The 23,150-nt window shown below is 34.8% G+C and overlaps 1 protein-coding gene across 5 annotated transcripts in view; it reads right to left on the reverse strand.

The window, feature by feature from the left end:
* The window catches only part of XRN1 (5'-3' exoribonuclease 1), a 39,167-nt gene that overhangs the window by 4,502 nt on the left and 11,515 nt on the right, over nt 1-23,150 (reverse strand). For 4 of the 5 annotated variants that reach the window (XR_015805695.1, XR_015805694.1, XR_015805693.1 and 1 more), the window contains exons 13-42: nt 22,678-22,767; nt 22,368-22,524; nt 21,910-22,029; nt 21,057-21,226; nt 20,163-20,283; nt 19,972-20,070; nt 18,795-18,898; nt 18,149-18,280; nt 16,759-16,921; nt 16,500-16,613; nt 15,907-16,005; nt 15,628-15,743; nt 14,633-14,779; nt 14,230-14,319; nt 13,211-13,346; nt 12,436-12,492; nt 11,630-11,762; nt 10,608-10,677; nt 9,355-9,580; nt 8,593-8,694; nt 7,862-7,957; nt 7,534-7,648; nt 6,953-7,017; nt 6,459-6,569; nt 5,973-6,098; nt 5,502-5,658; nt 5,009-5,172; nt 4,685-4,798; nt 4,487-4,604; nt 3,343-3,494 (exon numbers count right to left, since the gene is read on the reverse strand). Coding sequence is in view for 2 of the 5 variants with exons in the window: in XM_088170785.1 (XP_088026911.1) it covers nt 3,343-3,494; nt 4,487-4,604; nt 4,685-4,798; nt 5,009-5,172; nt 5,502-5,658; nt 5,973-6,098; nt 6,459-6,569; nt 6,953-7,017; nt 7,534-7,648; nt 7,862-7,957; nt 8,593-8,694; nt 9,355-9,580; nt 10,608-10,677; nt 11,630-11,762; nt 12,436-12,492; nt 13,211-13,346; nt 14,230-14,319; nt 14,633-14,779; nt 15,628-15,743; nt 15,907-16,005; nt 16,500-16,613; nt 16,759-16,921; nt 18,149-18,280; nt 18,795-18,898; nt 19,972-20,070; nt 20,163-20,283; nt 21,057-21,226; nt 21,910-22,029; nt 22,368-22,524; nt 22,678-22,767 (3,664 nt within the window). In the remaining 3 variants the exon portion in view is untranslated. Of the gene's footprint in view, nt 1-180; nt 3,150-3,342; nt 3,495-4,486; nt 4,605-4,684; nt 4,799-5,008; nt 5,173-5,501; nt 5,659-5,972; nt 6,099-6,458; nt 6,570-6,952; nt 7,018-7,533; nt 7,649-7,861; nt 7,958-8,592; nt 8,695-9,354; nt 9,581-10,607; nt 10,678-11,629; nt 11,763-12,435; nt 12,493-13,210; nt 13,347-14,229; nt 14,320-14,632; nt 14,780-15,627; nt 15,744-15,906; nt 16,006-16,499; nt 16,614-16,758; nt 16,922-18,148; nt 18,281-18,794; nt 18,899-19,971; nt 20,071-20,162; nt 20,284-21,056; nt 21,227-21,909; nt 22,030-22,367; nt 22,525-22,677; nt 22,768-23,150 lie in introns of those variants that run through there. The other variant, XM_088170784.1, reaches the window with a different exon arrangement.

The raw sequence follows: 23,150 nt of genomic DNA on the forward strand, positions 1-23,150 counted from the left end.
ACTCTGTATTTTGATGTCAGTTACAGCTGAAAGCCATCAAGAAACAGTCAGGAGAGCAGGTCCTGCTTCTGAGAATCACAGAAACTGAGTTTCATGAGACTTAATTCATAGAGCAAACTTCTGGGCTGGAGCATACACAAGTTCCCATGTAGTATTTGGAAATAAAACAGTGAAAATAGGTAATGTTTCTTGTTTCAATATTTAATCCAAGCAGACACAGACACAGTTTATAAAATTACTCTATTGCATTAGAGTTCTATATAGCATTTAAGTTTTATGAATGTTTTTCCTTCAGTGTAGCATATATTCATATTCCAAAATATCTTTGCACAGTTTTTGTGCAACTACATGCTAAAAATCTGCAAATGCACACTTAACACTAAACAGCACAAAAAATACATTCTGTATCCATTTATATGCAAATTTAAAACATTTCACTTGGCAGATAAACAATGAAAAGTTATTTTAAAAAAATCAGAAACTACAAAAATGCGCACATAAAAGTCTTCCCTTTTGGATTCTTAGTAAAATACTGCTCTGTATAAGATCTAATGAAAAACTCCAGTGCTTAGAAAATACTTTTTATCTATGAGAAAAAGAAATGCTTAAATTTATATCTGTATGAGTTAAACATAATGACCTTGTTAAAATATAAAAATGAAATCAAAGGGGACATGGCAAAGATCAATGCAGATGTCACATCTACCAGGACATGTAAAACTGTAATTAACTGGGCACCAGGCAGTCACTTCATAGAATAGAAAAACTAAAAATCAGGGACTAATACAATATGCAGCAGCTATAAAGGGTTTAACAACCTAAATATACTACACATAGCAATTCCACTTGAAGAGAGAGCAAAAATCTTAATCTGAAGTAGAATAATTAACAAAAATTGTTGTGTTCACTGGTACATACAAGTATAGCATCCTCCATAAGTTTGTTTCTCAAAAAATCTGCATAAATTTGCTGTACAGACATGTCAAAGTTCTGTGATGCAAGAGTCCAACATAGCCTCATCTCTGCCATAGCAATTTTCAAATAGGTATTTTCTCTTATGATCAGATCATTCAGATACAGTGGAATAACTAAATGTCACATAACCACTTCTAAAATATTGGCACGGCAGCATCATATCAGTCTCATGTTGCTGATAAAAATGAGAATAAAAAACCAAAAAATTCAACTTTGCCTTCACAGAATATGGCTTTGAACCTCTTGAGACTAGATGACAATAGAGAGAAGAAGAAATTTATGTAATTTAGGACTATATATAGATTATTCCACAACTTTTGTGATATTAAGTAAAATAAAATAAAATTTCTTAATCTTGTTTTTACTTCTGATCCTTTTTATAGGATTTGCTGCTATTCTACAAATACTGCTGAGCTAACAACTGTTTTGGAGAAACTAAAATTAAAAAACATTATAAAACAGTACTAATGTGAAACTTCATACTACACCAAGAAATGGAGGCAAAAAACCAAATGAAAGTCTAAGGATTTGCAGACCCAGAATAAAACCTATTCAGAAGCAATAAAATAAATCACTCAAGTTTGCTTTATTTCTGGTTCCTGGGCCTTAGAGGAAAAATACTTATTTTTCTAGAACAGATGAAAAATTAAATTTAATTAATGCTAGTAAGCAGCACCAACAGAGGTTTAAAATTTTTTCTTAGACTGAAGATTTTATATTAATAAACATAAGAATGGTACATGTGGGTTAAAAACAGTATAAGGACCTTTCAGCCTTCTTTTTTTCCTATATGAACAAAGAATCCCATAGTTCTGTCCAATAGTTCAAGTCAGCTTTTTGTCTGAATATTCTTATGGAACGAATAGCAACAATTCCTGATAATTTAACACAGAAATTCTCTCACAAAATTAAAAATATATATATATTAAAAGTCAATAGTAAAAAAAAATAACCTACTATAGAGAATGTTTTAGGGCACAGACTATTAGAGGAAGAAATGGACTCTAAGTAAACATAATTTTGACGGCCATTCAGCAAAATGAGGCATTGTTAAACTCTGGCCATTTTTATAGTTTAGAAAAAAAATCAGGATATCACAAGCATTTAGGAGGCTACGCACATCTGTAATAGGTAACTTTGTTATTAAAAAAAGTTAAATGTACTTTAACAAAGGGGTCTCTACTTTGCAAATATAATTTTTTTGTATTCAATACATCCTATAAATTAATCTCCTGGAACAGAAGAGCAACCAGGTTTTGCCACTCCAATACCAGACACACAATAACACCTATGTTCTGAAGCTGTAAAGCTGTTGCCCTCTAGTGCAAAACCCAGCAGTTCATACTTAGAGTGGATTTGGCAGTTTCTTTGTAATCAACTTTTAGTTACACTGATTCAGCTCAGAAGGACCTGGAGTGCCAATATAAAAGCTGCATTTAAATAATTTTTACTGTCTGTCTTATTACACTATTTAAAAATCAAGCTAGAGTACAAAATATCATGCTAAACACTGTTAGATGCCCAACTTATTACTGTTCCACATCCCTCCCATAAAGCACATCCAACCTGAGTTAAGGTTGCCACTGTTATTGCTGCTTACCCGATATTGTCTGTAAGCCACTGTTTAGAAACCTAGGCACAAGGGATGGCGTGGCAACCCTAACTCAGTATTTCCTGGCTTTTGCTGATTTAAGTGAAAATAAAGTTTTAACATAATTTTATGGTTTTAATTATAACTTCAAAATCACAGCAAATAAAATGTATTTCCTTCTATATTATACTTAAAGTGGCTGGTCTTTTTAATAGAGATTTCTGATTTTTTTAAATGATAGAACATAACAGTGGGGAAAGAGTTAAAGATAAAATACACCTAGCTACCAGATTTATTCTGAAGATTTTGGTGCGCCAAAATTGACAGCCAGTTTTCTTGGCTTTCTCTTGCTGGAAGTGTTTGGTGTTGATTTGTTATGAGGAACACTTGGAGTAGCCACATTGTCTTGAAATGAAACAGTGGATTGAGCAGCTTGAGGAGATTTTAAAGGAGCTGAAGAACTATCTTGCTGAATGTGGTCAGAAGACACTGGCTGTTCATTCTTTAGTGGTGCAGCTTGAGGGGAACTCTGAAACTCCTTGAGTTCAAAGTTTTTCTTGCTAGCAGCCCTTTTTTTAGTTACCTTTAAATTAAATAAATATTATTTAACAGAATGCATTCTCAAAAAAAACTGCAAATATTCCACTTTCAGAAAACATGCATACTTATCTTAACAATAATTTTCTAATACTAATACTACTTCACAATGGGGGTGTTGTTGTGTTCATCTTGTAGTTACTTTTTTTACAAAAATACAAAGACAAATGTGCTCTTACCTGCAGAGGTATAAACTGGTTGTGAGAGCCAACTGGTATAGTTCCTGCAAGAGACACATTTCCTGGATAGGAGCCAGGATAATAATGCTTAGGCACTGGAGTTCCCCAGGACACTGAACCAAACATGTGGGATGATGGAGGCATCATATTAGCTATGAAAGTAAGAAATTTTTAGCTGCCTTTTCTCAAAAAAATACAAACTCCCCAAGAGCCCAGGACTACCCCAACTACATCTGTCTGTGTGTTGTTTATCTTTCCAGCAAAGCCTCAAATGCTTCATATTTATTTCAAAATAATTAAACATATCTTTATCATCAAAAGCCCCCAAACAAACAGAACTACACCTATATGACAACACAATTAAGTGCACTAAAGTCATGGCATCTGCATTCCAGAGTGCATATAATGTGGGATCTCCACATTCTCAGCTGAGCCAACTGTATTAGCAGAAAACTGCAAGTTTAGGCCATCATTTTGGAACACAGCAACAGCTGAGAAACCCCATGGAAGAGAGATGTAGCAGCTGTATGAGTTTCTAGAATGCTACAACAGTGCTGACTTATTAATTCCTAGCTGTGAATGGGAACTTCAGTAGAATACAAAACAACTGGGAGCCAGAAACAGCACCAGGACTTTAAGCAATTTTTAGGGGGTGACTTACCATATGCTCATGTTTGGCAGTATACAAGAAGTGATGTAGCACTTCAGTGAAAGTTGGTTATAGACATAAAAACAGTATTGCATGGAGAAACATTAACTATATGGGATGAGGGAAAAATCCATGTAAAAAATCAAGGAAGCTGTTTCTTACAAATTCTGGACTGGGATTATCCGTTTTCAAATAATTACTGTTGTTTTGAAGGAAAAAAAGCACCTAAGACTGAATGGATAAATACATTCTTGAGAAAAAGAAATGATCAATAGAGATGATTCTTTATACTGACTTAATCTGCACATTGATGCAAAGAGGGCCACGAACTGTTTTCGAAACTGTTCAGACATAGAAGTAGATCAAAAACATGGTCTTCAGACATGAAGACCAAAAAATGGGGCTTTCTAGAAAGCATTCATTTTCATTTAAAGAACCACCACAATTAGAGGATATTGTGATATTATTTGAAACATGTAGTAGTCAAACACCTACCAGGGGGCTGTGCAAATACTGGAGGAATTGATCCAGGTGGTACAGGAACTCCTAGTGGCTGGTAATTTGGAAACACTGGTGGAGGGGGAGGCGAAGCAAAGTTTACTCCTATAGAACCCTATGAAGAAGGAAACAGAATTTAACCAAGAGATGCAGTGCAGAGAGACAAAGATTTGAAGAGATTTTTTACATCCTCACCAGGCGCTGTAAAGCAAAAAGCGCAGCTTTCTCCTTTGCTTCAGCTTCAGAATGACACTGCGGTCCATGAACCAATAAACCATTTGACAGCTTGATGTGACAAACTGTCATGGTCTAGAAAAAAGAGAGAAAAGATTTTAGAGGGAATTTGTACTGCTAATAAACTGAGACAGAAACAGAGATTTGTTTGTTAGTTTTAATGAAAGGCAACAAAAGAGCTAAGGTTTACTTTCAGAGAGATTTCAGTGGTCAGTCCAAATATTTAATATACAGCAGTTGATAGAAAGTTGCAAACTTGTACTTTTGCAGAAAAAAACACTTTACCTGTGGTGTTTTTAGGAAAGAGAAATCTGGTTGTGACATTCCAAGAAGAGAACAAATACGAGAAAGCTCAGATACAGTAGACAGTGCAGGCTGTGGACAAGTGAAAGGTTCTATGGCCGGTGTGTTCTGGGGGCCTCCAGGGCTATGCTTGTTCATATGAGCAGCTGACAAAAGGGGGAAACAAAAAAAGCTGTATCACAATTATTTCCTTCACTAAAAGGATGGCAGCTTGGTTATTAGGAAAAAAAAACCAACAACACAAAAACCACCAAAAAAACTAATTTGATTTTTTTCCTGGTATTTTCATATTGTTAAAAAAACCCCAAGTGACTATACCTGAAGAGTTTTAGATCCAAATATAGAAGTAGAACTAAAAGAAGATGGAAATTTTTTTACTATATTTTGATAAACAGTGTTTATCACCACTGAAACTATGTTCTAAAATGTCACTACAAGGTGAAGCTCTGAATTATGAGCTGATGGTTAAACATACCCATTTTTTTTGTTGGTCTGTATTGCACAGCAGCTCCATGGCAATCCTGTCTACTGGAGGAAGCAGGAACATCATTAACTTGTGATTTCACTTCATTCCTTTTTTGGAGATCTGAGCCATCTATCTTCAAAATCTCTTTGAGCATCTGTGTTCCTTTCTTTAAAAATAAAATAAACCACTCAGGAACATGCTGGCATTCAGATAACACAACCTTTTTAACATTGATTATCATAATTGGTAACAGAATCTGACTTTTTATTTTCCAGTCAGTCATAGTTTACCAAAGCAAAGGTGACAGCATCTTAGCATAAATAAAAGTGTTTGCTAATTTTCTTTGAGAATAGCTAATTAAAAAAACCATTAATACATTCTAAAAAGCAGTGTAAGGTTTCATGGAGATTCTTTAAATAGAAGCATTGATGGTAAGATAGAAGATAAAGTGCAATGTAAAGATTCCTGCAGTATACAGACCATAGCAAATGACTGTGGTGACAGATGTTCCTCGTTTGTAGCTCTTGCTTCTTTGGAATAAGTCTGCACTTCATTTTCTTTGGAAATTTTCAAAGAAGCTAGAAGGCTTTCCAGTTCATTGTCCTTCTAAAATAAAAGAAGAAAAAAGGTACATCAACTAAATGCATTTACAAGCAGATGCAAGAGGAAGGGTATATGAATTTGAGGTTTATTTTATTCTCATTCAGATTTTTCTTCTCTTAGTTTGGGCAAGTCACAGTCATGTCTGTTCAGAGTGTGGACAGATATACAGAGATTGCATCAAGTTCTGCATACTAAAACATGCAAGTATTGAGTAAGAGAGAATTGATTTAAATAACAAAGTTACACAAGTTTGTTGTATTTTTAAACACGAATTTGCACACAAGTAACGAGAAAATGGAACAAAATGAACTGGAAAACTAAGTTGCTCAAAGAGCACAAGACATTCAGCTTCTTAGATCCTACCTTTCCACCTGTGCAAGGACCATCAACTGCAGCCTTCTGAATTACAGGCATGTTGGGACTTCCATTCCTCTTCAGAAGTTTAACATTGTACTTATTCGCACCTGCAAAATTCTGAAATAAATTGCAACAATTATTATTGAATACTCTATTACTCATTACAACACAATTGCATTAGAAATGCATCTGCAAAAAGCTTTCACATGCTAATATTCTTAGAGGATTTCAGCTTATTGAACACCTAGCATTTGTGTTTTCCCTTTACAGCATAGCTTTTAGGGTCTAAGAGGAACAGCAAAGTTGTTTGGTATCATCATACATTTTATGCACATTCTCTCATATTCTGTCTATAAAGCTCTAATAAAAAAAAATCCCCAAAATAAATTTATTGACTAAAAGAATCAACTAAGATGCCAGTTAAAGACAAATCTTTAAAATGATAAATCACATCAGAGTAAAATGAAAATAACAGATTTACTCAGTATAGACAAAATTACCTGTTGGTTTGACATTTTATTATGTGGTTGACTTTCACCTCTTGTAATTTTGGAATCTTCTTTAACTACAAAAGAATGCATTCTTTTGAAATGCTCTTAAAAACTGTAACATTCAAGACGCAAAACAATAACTAATGCTATACAAATACACAGAGTTGCATTAATTTGAATGGTTTTATCAAATGTTTAATTCTTACTTCATACATCATTTGGTGTCTGCTCTTCTTCTAGGATAAAATAAAGTGAGGTGTATCCAATAATGTATCTAATTTTCTATTTTCAAATATGATCACAAGCAGATTTTCAAAGACAAGTGTGGTTTTTTTGTTTGGTTTTTATATTAGATGGGTGGCAAGTCAACAGAACAACTTGCCTAGAAGATTCTGGATTAAGTGTGGAACAAGCTAATATGCACACCAGGAACATTATTTGACAGTAAGTGCAATGTAGTGTTTATAAAATTATAACAAACTATTTCCTGTCAGTAACTACAAAAAGCCAAAAAGCTCATCAGACATTTCAATGAAGGTCAGATAAACCAAGTAGTTCCCCTAAATAAAGTTTCTAATTATAGTACTTACATTTTTTATAAGGCTCCTGTTTTCTTTGCTGACTTTTAAAGCTGCCATCATTGAAGCCTGGCTTATAAAACTGATGGCCAGTTCCCAGCTTGATTTCCTGAGGTAGAACTGCACCCTAGGGTTTCAAACATCAAAACTTAACTAGAAAACTGGGTATCTGTTATTTATATAGCAAAGCCCTATGATACCTCTTTCCAGAGCTAAGCATACTCTTTCATCCAGAGGATTTATTTGTAATGTGAAGTTTTCTGATACAATGAACTGATGTATGAAATTAAGTACCTTCATATTTTGAATGCAGAGATCTGTTTAAAGTTTCTATACAAACCTTCTCATGTATGTTTTGTTGTATGTGATGAGACTTCCCAGAACTCTGCAATGACTGCCATATGCTGCAGAATTCGTCATCTTGCTTACTCTGTGCCTGACAAAATAAAAAAACAAGACCCCTAACAAACTCAACTTTTCAACGACTAAGTATATACCAAGACATTCTGGAAATCATAAGGTTCAAGTTTAACAGTCTTCAGATGACAGATATTTTCATACTGACACTAATACTAGTTGCAGCTAATTAATTATGAAACAAGTTGTTGTAGTGGATTGCAACCATAATTCTTACCAATAATCACTACTAAACTGCAATGAGCTTAGTTTGATGATTAAGTATAATGAAACTCAGATAAGAGCTCAGAACGGTTTCAAAAGCATGCTTTCACTCTGGGAGTATTGTTAGACTTTATTATTAATGATTTATTTTGTACATCCTTGCCAACAAGGCTCAATTACTTTATTACATTACAGGTATGTTACCGCAGAACTGAAGCCCAGCTATGCAAAAAAACACTTTAAAGAACCCAATATCTAAACAAGGATAACACAGGTTATTATATTCATTCAAGAACTGAGAGCAGTTCTGCTCCAGTCTGTATCTGAACTAAAACATCTGATGTACTACAGCAAAGCAATTTATTAATCATGAGAAAATGACAGCCACCCTGAACAGAGGGCCAAAACAGAGACATTTGAGTCTGATACTAAATGAATCCAAACACTCACTTTATTTTTCTGATTGCCACTCAGAAATGATCCTTTCTGGGGTGAGTTAGAGTTGCCCTGATTTTCAGTCCTGAGATTGTAATGCTGTCTTCCACTCAGTTGCTAAATCATTGAGAGAGGAAAAAAAAATCCACAAGTGTTTCATTGTCATACATTTTCTTTTGGAAAGTACTTTTTCTTGTACAGACTTGAAAAATTGAGACAAATGTTTTCAAACACACTTATAGCAACATGAAGTTACTAATTAAGGTAAGTTTCTTTAAAGAAATCTCTTGTTAAAAAAATAGTGTCATTAAGCCACCAAGAAACTCAATTCACTTGTACTTTGTCCTCCTTTATTGTAGTGCCAAAGTAAATTATAACTGAGAAGCCAAACTGAAAGGGAAATAATGTCTTCCCTTTCTAACTGAGCATGGACAAATAGCCTACAAGGAAGCATTAACTAGATCAAAGCTTTAAGGAAATAATTGCATCTCTGTACAAACACACTATTTATTGACACTGAATATGGTGTCACTGCTCCGAACTAAGTATCTGTCTCTCAGAAAAGCAACTGGAGTTACTCAGAGCAAAACCACTGTCAATAACGAAATTTTAGTCCTTTTCCATTACTAGATTAATTAATTTCTCCAGCACTAGAATTATTCTGCTTCTAATAGATTGACATAAAAACTAAGTTTTGTTTGGATCAATGAAGATAACCATGTCAATATTTCAGATTCTAGAGAGAAACATTTTTGTACAAATGTGAGAAAATCTTACTTGAGTAGGAACAAAAAGGGAGCGAGGAGAATGGTTGAGGCCTCCCAGATGCATTTTTTGTGAGCATACAGATGACAGATCAGATGCATGTGAGTTGTAGTTATTCACTGCTGGCTGAGGTTTTACTATGGCCATGAGCTTTTGATTTCCCATTTCGGACCGACTACCATGAGACAGGTTAATTAAGGCACTTGAGGGCAGGCGATAACCTCTGGCAGGTGAGCACCTTGAGAAAAGTGAATTCCACACTTGTTTCATGCAGTTTAATTGTTGCCAAAAGACAAGTTTGAACAGAGGCTGAAAACTATGCAATATTGAAATCTAGTAGCATTGCAGACAACCTGAAACCCACGGCTCCCCTTGCCCTCTGGCTGTCAAACAGTAATTAGCACTACTCTCAGTTTATATTGTACCTTTCAGTGCCGAGCTTAAAGAAATTTTTAAGATGAGTGAATTGTTATAGCACAGTTCTGTAGTAAATATTTCTGTAAAAGAACCAGAAAACAATATTCTTTTATTTTTCAGAAATGAAAGCTAAGTTTCAGGTTCAGTAGCAGAAATACAAATTCAAGTTAAGCAGCATTTCTGAACACTGAGTATTATCTGTGTTACAGGACATGCAAGGGCTGTGATTGCTGAATGCAGGCAGTAGGGAAGAATCTCCTCTAACTTCCATCATTAAAACCTTACTTTAGGTCAGAACACTAAAATGAAGCCTGCTGGGTATATCTGAGCACTTAGGGAGTTTGTGTTTACTTCAATACAGAAGAGTTATCACACCTCTAAAAACAAAAGCACTTCCACCTCCTGAAGAACAGTTTGGGTTTTTACTGGTTGGAGTTTAATGTCTAAGTATCAACTCTTGAGTTCAGAGTCCCTTCTTCAGAGGAACAGATGCCTTCTAGTTGGTTTTTAATCTACATGTTGAATATATACAGATAATAACCTATTTTCTACATATTTGTTTAGAAAGGCATCTGGATCTACTGCTTTATTTCTGCTGGTTCATATTTTCTTTCTTCAAGTCAGAAGTTTATACATCAAAAAACCTAAAGAGCATTTCCACAATATAACATGCTTCACAAAGATTATCAGTACTCAAAGAGAATCAAGAAACCAAAAGAAATAAAAACTGACAAACACTGCCAAGAAACAAAGTTTTAAGAAGAGGCATTAAAAATACTAAACCAAACCAAAGCCAACAATTTCAAGCCATCTATACCAATAGCATCTCTGAACTCTCCCACACAAACCTTATAGTGAGGCCTCCAAGGAATTCTTCATCAAACAAAACTTCAAAGAGCACATCTGTTTCTCTAGCAGCTACAGAAAAGAAAGTAAAACATCATCCGATACAGTTACTTCCATCTCTATTATGTAAATATCTATCTATACTAGTTATACAATAAATAATGAAAACACCAAAAATGAACAACAGACCTCTAAATTTCTAGCATTAATAATTTCTGCCAGAAACTGACAGAAAAGAGTTGCAAACAACTTCTACATTCAGGAAGTCAGAAACTAACACCTTTAATACTACCTTCTTGAATAATGATAGACTAATACACCTTTAAAATTATAGTAGTATCTAAGAATTATGGAGAAAAGAATATTTTTTTAAAAAAATGCACCCAAGTCTAATCTATTTGAGATTCTGTTAGATGCAAACTGAATGAGAAAGCAACTACTGAAATGGCAGGTAAGAAAACCCATTTGTAATACTCAACCTCAAACTGCTACACTCTGTGGGACTCAATAAATCCTTCTTGAAATAGATTTATTGGTAACCTTCTTGTCAAACAAGGTATAAATCCATGCCAATTAATGGAAATGGAATATCACAGAATACAAATTCTAAGTAAAGTATTTAAGATATCATACTTGATAAAGCTTTATGTTCAATGTAAATATTAAGGCTAATACTTGGTTTTATGTCTACTTCACTTAACTTTGCCCATAACTTCATTTTGTTCCTTTTCTGATCTGCCTTCTTCATACTAAGGAACGAAGAGTAATTTCTAATTCACATAGGAAGAAACATAGGGTAAGTAATTTCTTATTCAAATAACAGCTGTGTAACACATTAAATTAAAACAGAAGACTTGTAGGTTTGATTCAAAACAGTAGATCTGTCATTAACAGCTTCAAGTTGCATATGCTTCATAGTGAGCAATACGTGCATTCACAACCATTTCACAAAATACTATCCTAAATCCTGCTTTCATATTACTAGCTGAGCTGTTTTATAGCTATAATCATGAAGAAAATTTACCTCCTTTAATTCCAATAATGGTGCCTCGCAGACCAACAGGAACAGAAAAGTTCTCTCTGACATTGACAACACGGTCAAACAGCCTGTACTCTGCATCTCGATCTGGAACAACCCCCTTCTGCTGTTCCAAAGGCTGACAATTAACAAAAGACCGTGTTAATGTATGCAAAACAATAAGGATTACAATGAAAATGCATTTATAACAATATCTGAGACACACTATAAAGTAAACTTTCTGGAGGGGAAAAAAAGAAGAAACACTCCCCAAAAATAAAAACCTTCCCTCTCTAGGTTCAACGCAAATGTTCTTTTTTCTCCCTTGTAACTCACTCACTGCTTCTGCCTGAAAATGTGTTGTACACTAGTTGATCAAGAGGATCAATTCAGACAGAACCAAAAGGTCATGTGTAACCTGCCTATATCAGTAAAATGGGCAAGATGAGCAGTTGGTCCTAGGTGAGGAAGTGAATAAAAAGTAAAATACGGGAAAAGAGACAGCAGAAAGCACATTTTCTTTTGCCAACATTATAGAGCCAGTAAGAACTGAAGAAGCATAAAGGACAGAAGGTAGAAAGAACCACAAAGTCAGTGCCCAACAAATCAGAGTCAGTAGTTAGAAGAAATTCTCTCTCCTGGTAGAGACAGACTACTGTTTTCAAAATTATTTTCTAGAAGGCACATTAAAATCTTTCTTTTCATCAATACTGTCATAAAATTCCATTCTCCTAAAGTTGGTAAGCTTAGGTAAAATAAATATGATCTGGACAACTTAAACCCTCCCCACCCAACCCATTCACATCACTTACTCTGTACAGCAAATGGGGTTTCACAGTTACTCGCACCTTCTTGTTGCTCTTCCTTTGCTAAAGGAAAGGAACAGAAGGTCTTTACAAACCAATGTAGGAACAAGCACTGGAATAGGTAAAACAAAACTCCTGAAAAGATCATGTAGAATTCTTTAGTTTCTTTTAGATAACGGTATAAAGCTTTAATGAAGTCTTTACAGTAAGCCTAGTTTTTAAAACATATTGGATTTCATACCAAGCCATTAGTTGTCTAATTCCAGATTTCACACCAATTTTCTAAGATGTCTTTGCAAGTTATTTCAAAAAAATCAGCTCATTATTTCATTTGGTTTTTGTCCTTATTGTCCTTAGCTTTTACTTCCACTTTTTTCATCTGTGGCCTTCAGAAAATAACTTTCTCATTTTCTGCAGACCAAAGAGAAACTGCAAGGGAAGAACAGCTGGGATTGCATGTAAAAAGAGCACTTTAGTAATTTTCAATATATACTGATACCTGTTCCTTTACAAAACCACCAAAAGGCACAGCCCGGAGAATGTCTCACTGCTGATAAATCACCCCTAAAAGAGTGAATCTCTTACAAAGATTAATAATGAGCTCTTCTGAATTCCTGGGATAATTCATATTACAAATCCAGATTTTTATATTATATTCTGTGTCCTTTTTCTTCAGAATGGCAAGTAATCTTCAATTGTCTTATTCAAATTTCAGAACTTCAAAAATAATGAGCACTGCTTTTTGGTTCGCCCCTGCTCACAATGACACCAAGCTGTGTACCTTGCATTTCTCTATTTCTTCTTCAATTTTCTCAACAATGGCTGCATCCAAAATTTGCAAGTCACAAGATGAGCGAGACAAAGCAGACACAGGATGTGCTTTTAACCAGGCAACAATTTCTTGCACTTTCTCAGCTCTGAATAAAAAATTGCATGAATGAAAGCTTTTAACTGCATAAACCAGGAATTTTACTATGTTCCCTAATTTAATCAGTCAAGTATTATCATACAGGCACACTGATTGTATATATTCATAAAGTAATGGAATCGAAAGGTTCTGTATAACTTAAGCAAAGTCAGAATTATACAATACTGTTTCAAAACCATAACCTGAAGTTTTGTTTCAGGAAAAAAAAATTATTAAAGTATTCAGTAAATTAAGTTTGCATCCAACCAACAAACTGTATTCAGATGCCATTACTGGTTCTGTGACCAGCTGTTTCTCACAACACAGGAAGAAAGAACTTCACAGGGGAAGATTCACCAGGAAAGAGTACTGCAGATTACTGACTGAAGCCCATGGATTTGGTTTATTGTCTAATAACTAAAGCTGTTCCAAGTTACCATACCGTGTGTGGAACCAAGGCTGCTATTCTTCTCCCATGTAAATATATACTAAAAACATGCAAAATAGTTCCAACTCTGCAGGACATATTTTTCAAATTCCAAGTGATTTTAGACAATTACCACAGTTACTGTTTATTTTTAAAAAAATTTATTTATGACTAGCCATAGCAATGTTTACTGAAGGCTATTTTAAAAGCAAGAATCATGAAATAGCCACTGAAAACGGTATTTCTCGTTTACTGGACTTGAGGTTGAAATCTGGCAGAAACTTGGACTCCACAACTGAAAAGTCCAGCATTCAAATAATGTTTTCAGCTATCACTGAAAAATCAGGCTGCTGGAGGAACAGCAAGGCTTCAGTTACACAGCAGCCATCACACATTCATTACCAATTTCACAATTGTTAGTCTTTATTCTCCTTCTTGCAGAAAAGAGATAAGGACCACGGCTTACCCATTCTCATCCTCTCCAGGCCAAATGTCATCCTCGTAGCAGATATCCTCTTGGCTGTTCTTGGCTACGTAATTAAATAGTTCAGGCACCCTAAAACCCCCCAAATACAGGAAAGATAACTTTAGTTTCACATCAGCATTGACCAAAAAAAAACCCCATCAAAATGAAGTCTGGTGGGCTTCAAAAGTTGTGAAGCCCAGATGGGTTATTTTTTACTTAATTTAGTATCATACTGCTAATTTTTCAAAAGCGAGCTGCTAACAAAATTACTCTATCCCAAAACAGAACACTGGAATAAAAGAAACGAACTCTTCATTCTTGGAAGATCTGTGACCAGAGGACAAATTCCAACAATTAATACAAAGGTGGGTAATTTGGATGAAGCTCATATCCAATAATTTACCTTTCTAAATACTCAGCAAGTAGTTGTTCTACTGCAGAAGAATACATCCATTCGTTTCCAACTTTCTTAGTATAGCCAGGAACTTCTTCATTTTTCTTATTGAACTTCAGGTTTAGCCCCACATTTGCTTTGTGATCACCATGAGGACTGGAAATAAGAAAAAGTTCATTAACTTGCAATAGTATGTGTGTTTACATACATTAAAAAACCCCTCATAAACATACATTCTTGGCCTTAACCACAGAAAAATTACATTCGTTGTATTGTTCTTTGTTAACATTGTGTCAGCTGTAAATATCACTGGCCAAAAGCTGTGCTATGGTAGCTGTCTACTTGTGTGCCTATACTTAATTGCAAATGAGGGTAGGAAATATTTTACATTTCTTATTTAATTGAGATCTAATTAACCACAATCAACCTGGCATTTACCAAAATTAAGAAGGATGTCCTTGAACAATCCATCAGGAAGAAATGTACATATTGAATCACGAGAAGATACTAAGATATCAACCATATCTTTAGAGAGGAACCACAATTTTAACATTCATAGGACTACATGCCTCCCTTATATATTTTAAGCAGTCTTAACTAGTTCTGAAAAAAGATACAGGTACAATTAATCTCCCTTTATAGTAGCAGTAATAAGTACAATGAAATTAGATCCTGATTCCATTTTTTATTCTCAGTATGGCAAAATCAGTTTAAGCTCCTAATTCAATTTTGCAAATAGCTAACCAGGAAAGTCAATTGTATGTCTATATACAATATGAAAGCAAACAGAACTGCCCAGTAAACAAAAATTTAAAACATGCTTCTGACAGAAAAGAAGCATTGCATATCAGCTTAGTTTACAGCAAATACACTTCAAAGAAAGCCTCAAATTACAAAAGAGTGTACACTCGATAAAAACAGCACTTAAATACAGCAAAAATGCTGTAGAGTTATAGCAGAATTTAGAAGCTTTTCTACAGTCAAAATTCACATAAAGTACTTACTTCTTCTTTGATCCTCTTCCAATAAAGATACTCCCTGTAAATCTGGAGACAAGATATCCACTTATTCCAAGACGGCTGGCCAAAATATATGCAGGATTGTATTTCACAGAATATTTCTTTAAAACAAACAAACAAAACATATTGACAATGCCTAAAGGATAAGGATTTTTATACAAAAGGCAAATGAATGATATGGAAACATCCCTTAAAGACATTTACCATTGCAAAATCTATTTGATACATTGTTTAAGCTTTTACTAGAAAAGCAGAAGCACTCACATGCTGGTTCTGTATTAAAGTATCAAGCTGGGGTTCACATGGAATATTAAAAACTACCCGGATTCTACCTTCTGAGATCACATCATGTGAATCCTGAACCTTGGAGAGAAACACAGTAAGTTAAAAATGCTATAAATAAGTGCTATTTAAAAACAGCAGTCTTTGGATAACAGACTTCATGTTCTACTTCATCAACAATTTTGCGGCAGTATGCACAGATATGCTTTGGGATTTATGACCTTGCCTTGACCTGTACCTTGCCTCCTCATAGACCCAATCAGTCAGCATTAAATCAAAGGAATTCATGACTGAAAATAACACAAAAGGGAACTTAATATATTATCCCAAAGAGCTAATAAAAATAATCCTGCATTCAAGTTCTGCTTTTTCCTCTTACATAAACAACAAGGAAAAGCAGAACAAGGGAACACAGAAGATCCCTCTCTTTCTCAGACTAAACCACCACTAGAGAATCGTAGATTAAAAATTTTCGCTAGCAAATGACCACTTCCGTCACACAACATCTTAGATTATTTTAGGTTTGCAAAAAGAAAAAATCTACAGGGAAAAATTATGAAATTACTGGAACTAACTTCTCCCATGCAGCCGTAGTAAGGAGATCCCAGCATGAAGGCTGTACTTCCAGGAGGAAACAAATCATCCAACGTTTTGATGTTTGAAAAACGAGAGTCAAAGGCTTTGATATCCTACATTAAAAAGACAACAGTGACAATCTTACATATCATTCAGTTCCAGCAAAATAATTAAAAAATGTATCTAAATAGATACTTAGTTTAAAACATGGTCTAAATCTGAAATAATTCAGAGAAGGTACTGAACTTGTATATTTACCTTGACAACTGTTTGGTAAACAAAAGGAAGAACTTGTTTAGACCACTGCTTTTCCAAATAAACTTCTCCATTTTGGTTTAGTTGATATCTATTCCCAGTGAGTAACTGAGCATATACAACTACTGACGTTTCATGGATAATTATTCCTTTCCTTCTCAGGTACCTGAATGCAAAGCAGAACATTTAGCTTGATTACAATAAACAGAACTGAATTAAGAGGGTAGAATTAATTTATTGAAGTAAAATTAAATAAAATAAAACACCTTCTTTAAAAAAGGATTCTAATAGTTTTCTTCTTATTTTACTAAAAATAACCAGAATAAATGGCTTAACCAGCTGCTTACCCACTGTTGCATAGCTGTCACTACAGAGTTCAGAGTATTAATTTAAGCACATGTAATCTTCACAGAGGAAGGGTTAGGGGTACATAAATCAGTTAACTCAAATGACAGATAATAAGAAGTCAAATCAAACTGATTTTTGCCTTTTTGCTTTTATATATTCTCTATATTCTTTACATATACATTTTTAGATCTGTAGCCTATCACAGTATTCGTAGCTAGCATTTGACCTACTCTGTTAGACAGAAAGACAAAATAAATTCCCCAGCAGCTCCAAGCTGGAGGTCCAAGGTTAGATTCTCTGGGAAGCCAAGGTTGAAACCAGCTCTCCAACACACGTTTTCATAAACCAAGTTTAGCTCCTGTCTAAGGAGAGGGTGATTCAGAAAGGGTAGAAAGGGTTGAACCGAGGGGGAATTACCACATCACTTATGTCTCTAACTGGGGATTCTTGTCAGTTATGCTAATTGGATAAACACATAAAAACTGCATGTGCTTTATGTTACAGGTGCATCTTCAGGCACTTTCCTGTGCACCTAAAGATCCTTAGAAAGGCAACCCCTTTTTATCACATGACTGTGTCTGGCTCACGAGTTTAGGAACAGCAAAAAGGCATCAAAACTATTGTAACTTATTTATAGCCTACAGAGCACCCACACTCTAGAAAAACAAGAGCTGTATTCAATTTAACAAAGCTAAGATATTTGAGTTGCAAGTTGATTCTGTACTACTTTATTCTACATACTTCCTACAACTGAAGATTGCAAACACCTGAACAGAAAATTGAGAGGGAGAATAAATACTGAAACTCATTTGAGAGCTCTTTTCTAACAGCATCTAACTTTAGTTACCTCAGAACTGACTCCAAATATTCTGAAAATTCAACATAAGCTCTTTTATGTTGTTGTTTTAAATTTAAGCACACTTGATTAATCTTTATCATCAAGTAAACAGCAGCTCTTTCGTGCTACTTAAGTCTGTAATACAGGAACAAAACACAGCCAAGACATTAAATGCAAAGCTACACTTTAATTTTTGAAGTTACTTACTGCTCAGAAATGCCTTGAACTTCTTTTACCCACATGCTTTGCTCCTTATCTCCAACATAAGCCACTTTAGTTGGGGGCACTGCATTTCCCATGTAAAGCTTCTGTGTGCCATGTGGTTCTTCCAAATAAAACCTTGAGAATATTATGACAGGTAAGAAATTTAGCCAAATAAGATTAACCTAGACATAATCAATTGTAAGCAAAACTCAAAATAGTTAGAAATTACTTGTTAAGGATGAGGAAGACTTGTAGCATTATTTTCTCTCTCCCTTCCACAATGGGCCATACAGCATGTTTTTAACAAAAAACACCAGTACATGTGCTATTTATAAAGCAAGATTGCACAGAAATGTTCAGTGTGTGGATTTCTGTGCATACATTTTTCCCCTCAAAAGAAGGTGGTCTCCCAAGCTTCAACATCTATAACAAAACAGTGAAAGACTAGACTGCTACAGAGGCAACCAAACCTCAGAACAATGTTAAACATTCTTCACCAGGCACCATTTGTTATAACTGGACTAATTTTTGGTTAGTTTTACAATAAAACCAGAATTTCTGTGCAACCCAAGGAAACTGAAATTTTCAAAATTAATTTGAAAAAAAAGGCAAAAGGACAATAAAGAACTCTGTATCAGATAACTCTTACTTGGTTTCTCCATCTGACACTGCAACAACTCTGGCTTCTTCAAGGTGGGGCCAGTTAACAAAAACTCGCTTTCCAAGTACTGAACTGGCAACGTTTTCTACCATCTGAAAAAACCACAGTTTTATTACCAATTGTTTAACATATTAAAAGATTTTTGTTACAGTATTTTTGAGCTGGTTTTGCAATAAAAACTACAGTAGCTAAAGAATAGGTTTTCTTGCAGAATAAAAAATTCATTTTGTTTTACTAAAAAATATTTGATACAGACTACATAATCCCTGATTAAAAATATAGTTCTTGGCATGCTGCATGTGTTACTTGGAAGATCTGGGATAATCTGTATGTCTCATGTAGGTTTGCTAAGTCTTTCTTTTGTTAAATCACTTAGAACTATTTGTGTCTCTGGGACACAATAAACAAAATGACAATTTGATATTACCGAAGTATTTCGAATTATATATTTTACTTATTTATCACATTGAAAAAAAGGAACAACATTTATGTTCTCAACTTGCTGGCATCTGTAAATTCAATCTCACATTATGTTGGTTTTTTCTAACGAGTCTCTGCTATTTTTTAACATATTGATTTGGCTTATTTGATTTTTCTTGCCATGTATCTTAAATATGTACTCTACCTATCTCTCTACTATGAAATCATATCATACTATATTGTCTTCCTCCTCTCTCCCTTATTGCATTTATTTCTGAAATTTTTTCTTTTCTGCACTTGTCATTTGCTACTTTGACTCTTCCCTCTAAATTCTCTATCGAACAGCCTCCTTAAAGTGGAGGGTGTTAAATCTGCTTTGTTGATTAAAAGGAAACACTTTTTCTTCAGTTACACAAAAGACAAACAACACTGGTCTGGAGACTGCTCCCTTGCATTTGTACCATCCACTAGCCACCAGCTCCTTACCTAGGAACATCTAAATGCTTCCACAGAGAAAGGCCAGGAACTCAGCTAATGAAATTGGCATTTCATATTGTGAAGTCAGGAAAAATTTAAACCTTTTTGCAGATACCCAAAATTCTGGACTGTTTCCCACACAAATCTAGCATTTTAACACCTCAAATCTGACTATTTAACAAATTCGGACTTCTTAACACATTGTTTGTCCAGCTGTGGGGTTTTTTTTTGTTAGCTTTTGGTCTTTTGTTAGGAGATGAATACTTACTTGGTCTTTTGAGTTCTCATCAGCTGTGATTTCTAACATCATGTTCTCTCCATGGCTGCTTTGCTGAAACACTTGTACACCACTTTTTTTAAGATAGAACTGGATAAAAACAAAACAGCAAATAAAACTTGAGCTCTTACATAGCTATCTATTAAATACAATTGAAATGTTGGAAGGGAAAAATCTTTTACCTTATGTTTAATGTGCTTTAAAGTAGGAAATCCACAAAAATATAACGCATTCTTGTTGATTTTAGTTATCTTATTGTGCATTATTTCTACATGCCAAGCATCCAAAGGTATTGTTTTATACCTAAAAAAGAAGTTGCACAACATTTCCTCATGCAGATTGACCTTAAGCTCTAGAAAAATTCATTATTCATTCACTCATTAATTGACAAACCCTGTGCTTTCCAGCATCTAATTTATGTCACTTGGAATATATAGAAAGGACCATAACAAACCCATGCTATTGCTGCAAAGAGACTATTCCTTCGAAAAAGACAAACCTTTAGGATATATGCCAAACTCATTATTTTAAAAAATTGTAAATTCTAACTAACTATCGGCTCTATGTGGTATCATTCATCTTCACAACTGTCCATTCATTACCGACTGTAATCCAGCAACAGGCATTCCTCGTCTGCTTTGATTACTGTGAAGATGAAATGGAGTCTGTGTGAAATAAAGCTGGCTATTTTCAGTGAGAAGAAGGTGAAGAACAAATTTGTGTTTAATTCTCTGCACTGGATCCAAATGTTCACATTTTTAAAAAAACTCTGGATTTAGCCCGCCAGTAAATGACCACTATTGATCAGATATTTGTAGCAGTCTTTCATCCTCTGTCATACAAAGTTTAGTAATTCTCTAGATTGTTGTTGATGACTTAGCACTGGTTCATCTGTTTTGCAAAGTAACATCTGAAGGAACAAATACTTTTACTATGCCATCCAAAGCAGGCAACACCTAATTCAGTATTTTTCATTTCTCAGCTTACATATTGGCACATGCAAGGTTTGGTTAAAATGTTAGTAAAAGTCGTCTAACTACTTTCAGCCTGCTCTAAAATAGTTACTCCAGCATTACCTCGTGTGACATCGTTCTATTGCAGGGAATTTCTCTGGCCATGGTGACAAGTACTGGAACTCAGCCTCTTTGTCATACCAGTACATCAAGCAAGCACTGTGAGTATTTCTTCGTTTCTCCTCTTCTTTTAGGCCCTTATTACAGGATTCCATGGCCTGCAGCAGTCGTTTCTAAATTTTAGAGGAATTAGCACATGTGAAACTGGAAACAAAAACTAGCTTAGAAAAAACCACACTGGGAAAGTAACCTAAGAAATCCAGATACCCACTGTGCTCATTGCCCAGTTGCAGCCTCACCCTTTCTCATGTCCCTGATAAAAATACTCTCTGAACAATTACCAGGAAATGGCTTTGGAAATAATCACCTTTCTGCAAGCCTGTTTCCAAAGGGTAGCCTTGTCTAATACTGCTATCCTATATACAAAAGTAAAGTACTATTTTACTGCTCTCCATTAATGGTTCCCTATGTGAAGGGATTTCCTGTAAAATTACTTTCTTTTTTTTCAGGTACTAATTTTATTTTACCTGGAGATGTTCTCTATTTTTATATGGACATAGGAACAGAATATTTTTCTCAAAGAAACTGATCCCCAATATTCAAATAGCTGATTAAAAAAAATGGCAACACCAAGTCCACAGCCCTTACTTAGGACTGCGGCCACCTGAAATGAACTTCGCTTGTAGTAACTCAATCTAGACTTACTCCCCAAGCAGCAAACATTTATATTTTTTGTGGTCTTATCCAGGGTTAACTTAAACTTCCACTTAATTGCATGTCTAACTGTTGATTAATTAAGAAATTTAGCAGTCTTGTTATGCAGCTTTTATGGACAGCAGATGCTGAAAGAACTTACCTCATCAATAAACGGGATTAATACTACAGCTTCCCATTCCTGCTGTTTACCATTCAGGTCAGTTTTAAAATCAGGTGGATAATATTCTATAATAGGAGAGTCTTGACTAGTCATCAAGTGCTAGGAAAATACAATAGAGATGATATCAAAGGCAATTTAGCACTAATTGTAGGAAGAGACAAAGGAAGGCTGGCATTAAAACCAATTCAGTCCTGTACAGGAATGAAACACTGAACTGTCCATCTGGAAATTGCTTAGCAAATGTAAAATTTTGAATTTATTACTAACTTTACAGCACTACATTTAGTAACAAGTAGAATATATAACCATACACTTAAAATGTAGAGATAGAACATAATTAACAAGACATGTAAAAACACAAAGAATAAAGTAAAATAAAGCACGGCAGACAACAAGTAAGCAGTAGATAGATAATGCAGTTTAATTCTACATCTTACCTGGTAACATTTAGGTAGAAGATCTTTGCTAGCTGCTGGAAGTACAGCAAGAAGCTGTTCAAATGGCATGAAAGGTTTTCCAAGTTCAAATTTGATTTTGAGATCACTGATGTTGTGAATATCTGACAGGTAAGGTGCATAATGATAAGGGTAATACCTGCAGGTTAAAAAAAATCCCTAAGTTATTTGACTTAGAGCACAGCAGTGTTCACAGATCAGGAACAAACCAAACTACATTAAATGTTCCCAGCATACAAGGTGAAATATCACAGTGTCTTTCAGCAGTTTCTCATTTGATGTTTTTTCTTACCAGCTCCATGATTGAACTCCATGGTAATAATAATGCAAAATCCATTGTATTGCCTGGACATAACATTCAGCTTGATCAGCCAAGAAGGCACTTAAAAGAAAAAGGAAAGACACTCGTTAGTTTCCTCATTTTCACTGGTATATAAAAAGTACTTAGCATCTTATACATAGGGATGAAGATAGAACATTTTGGGAACCTAATAATAACATGATTTTCTAGATTTATTTCCTCTCTGGTCCTCAAATACTTACTACAGAAAACTTGATTTGCAGTTCTTATCGCATTAAGCAAAATCATCACCACTGCAGTATTCTGCCATGTGCTCTCTGCTTTTGACACGGGATGAATATTCTGTCTTTTATTAGAAGCACAAAATGTTGGGGATTGGAAGGGACCTTACAGTTCATCTTGTTCCAACCCCCTGCCATGGGCAGGGACACCCCTCCATAGACCAGACTGCTCAAAGCCCCATC

This window comes from Sturnus vulgaris, chromosome 10, assembly GCF_052056855.1.
Source record: "Sturnus vulgaris isolate bStuVul1 chromosome 10, bStuVul1.hap1, whole genome shotgun sequence".
Classification (NCBI taxonomy): Eukaryota; Metazoa; Chordata; class Aves; order Passeriformes; family Sturnidae; genus Sturnus; species Sturnus vulgaris.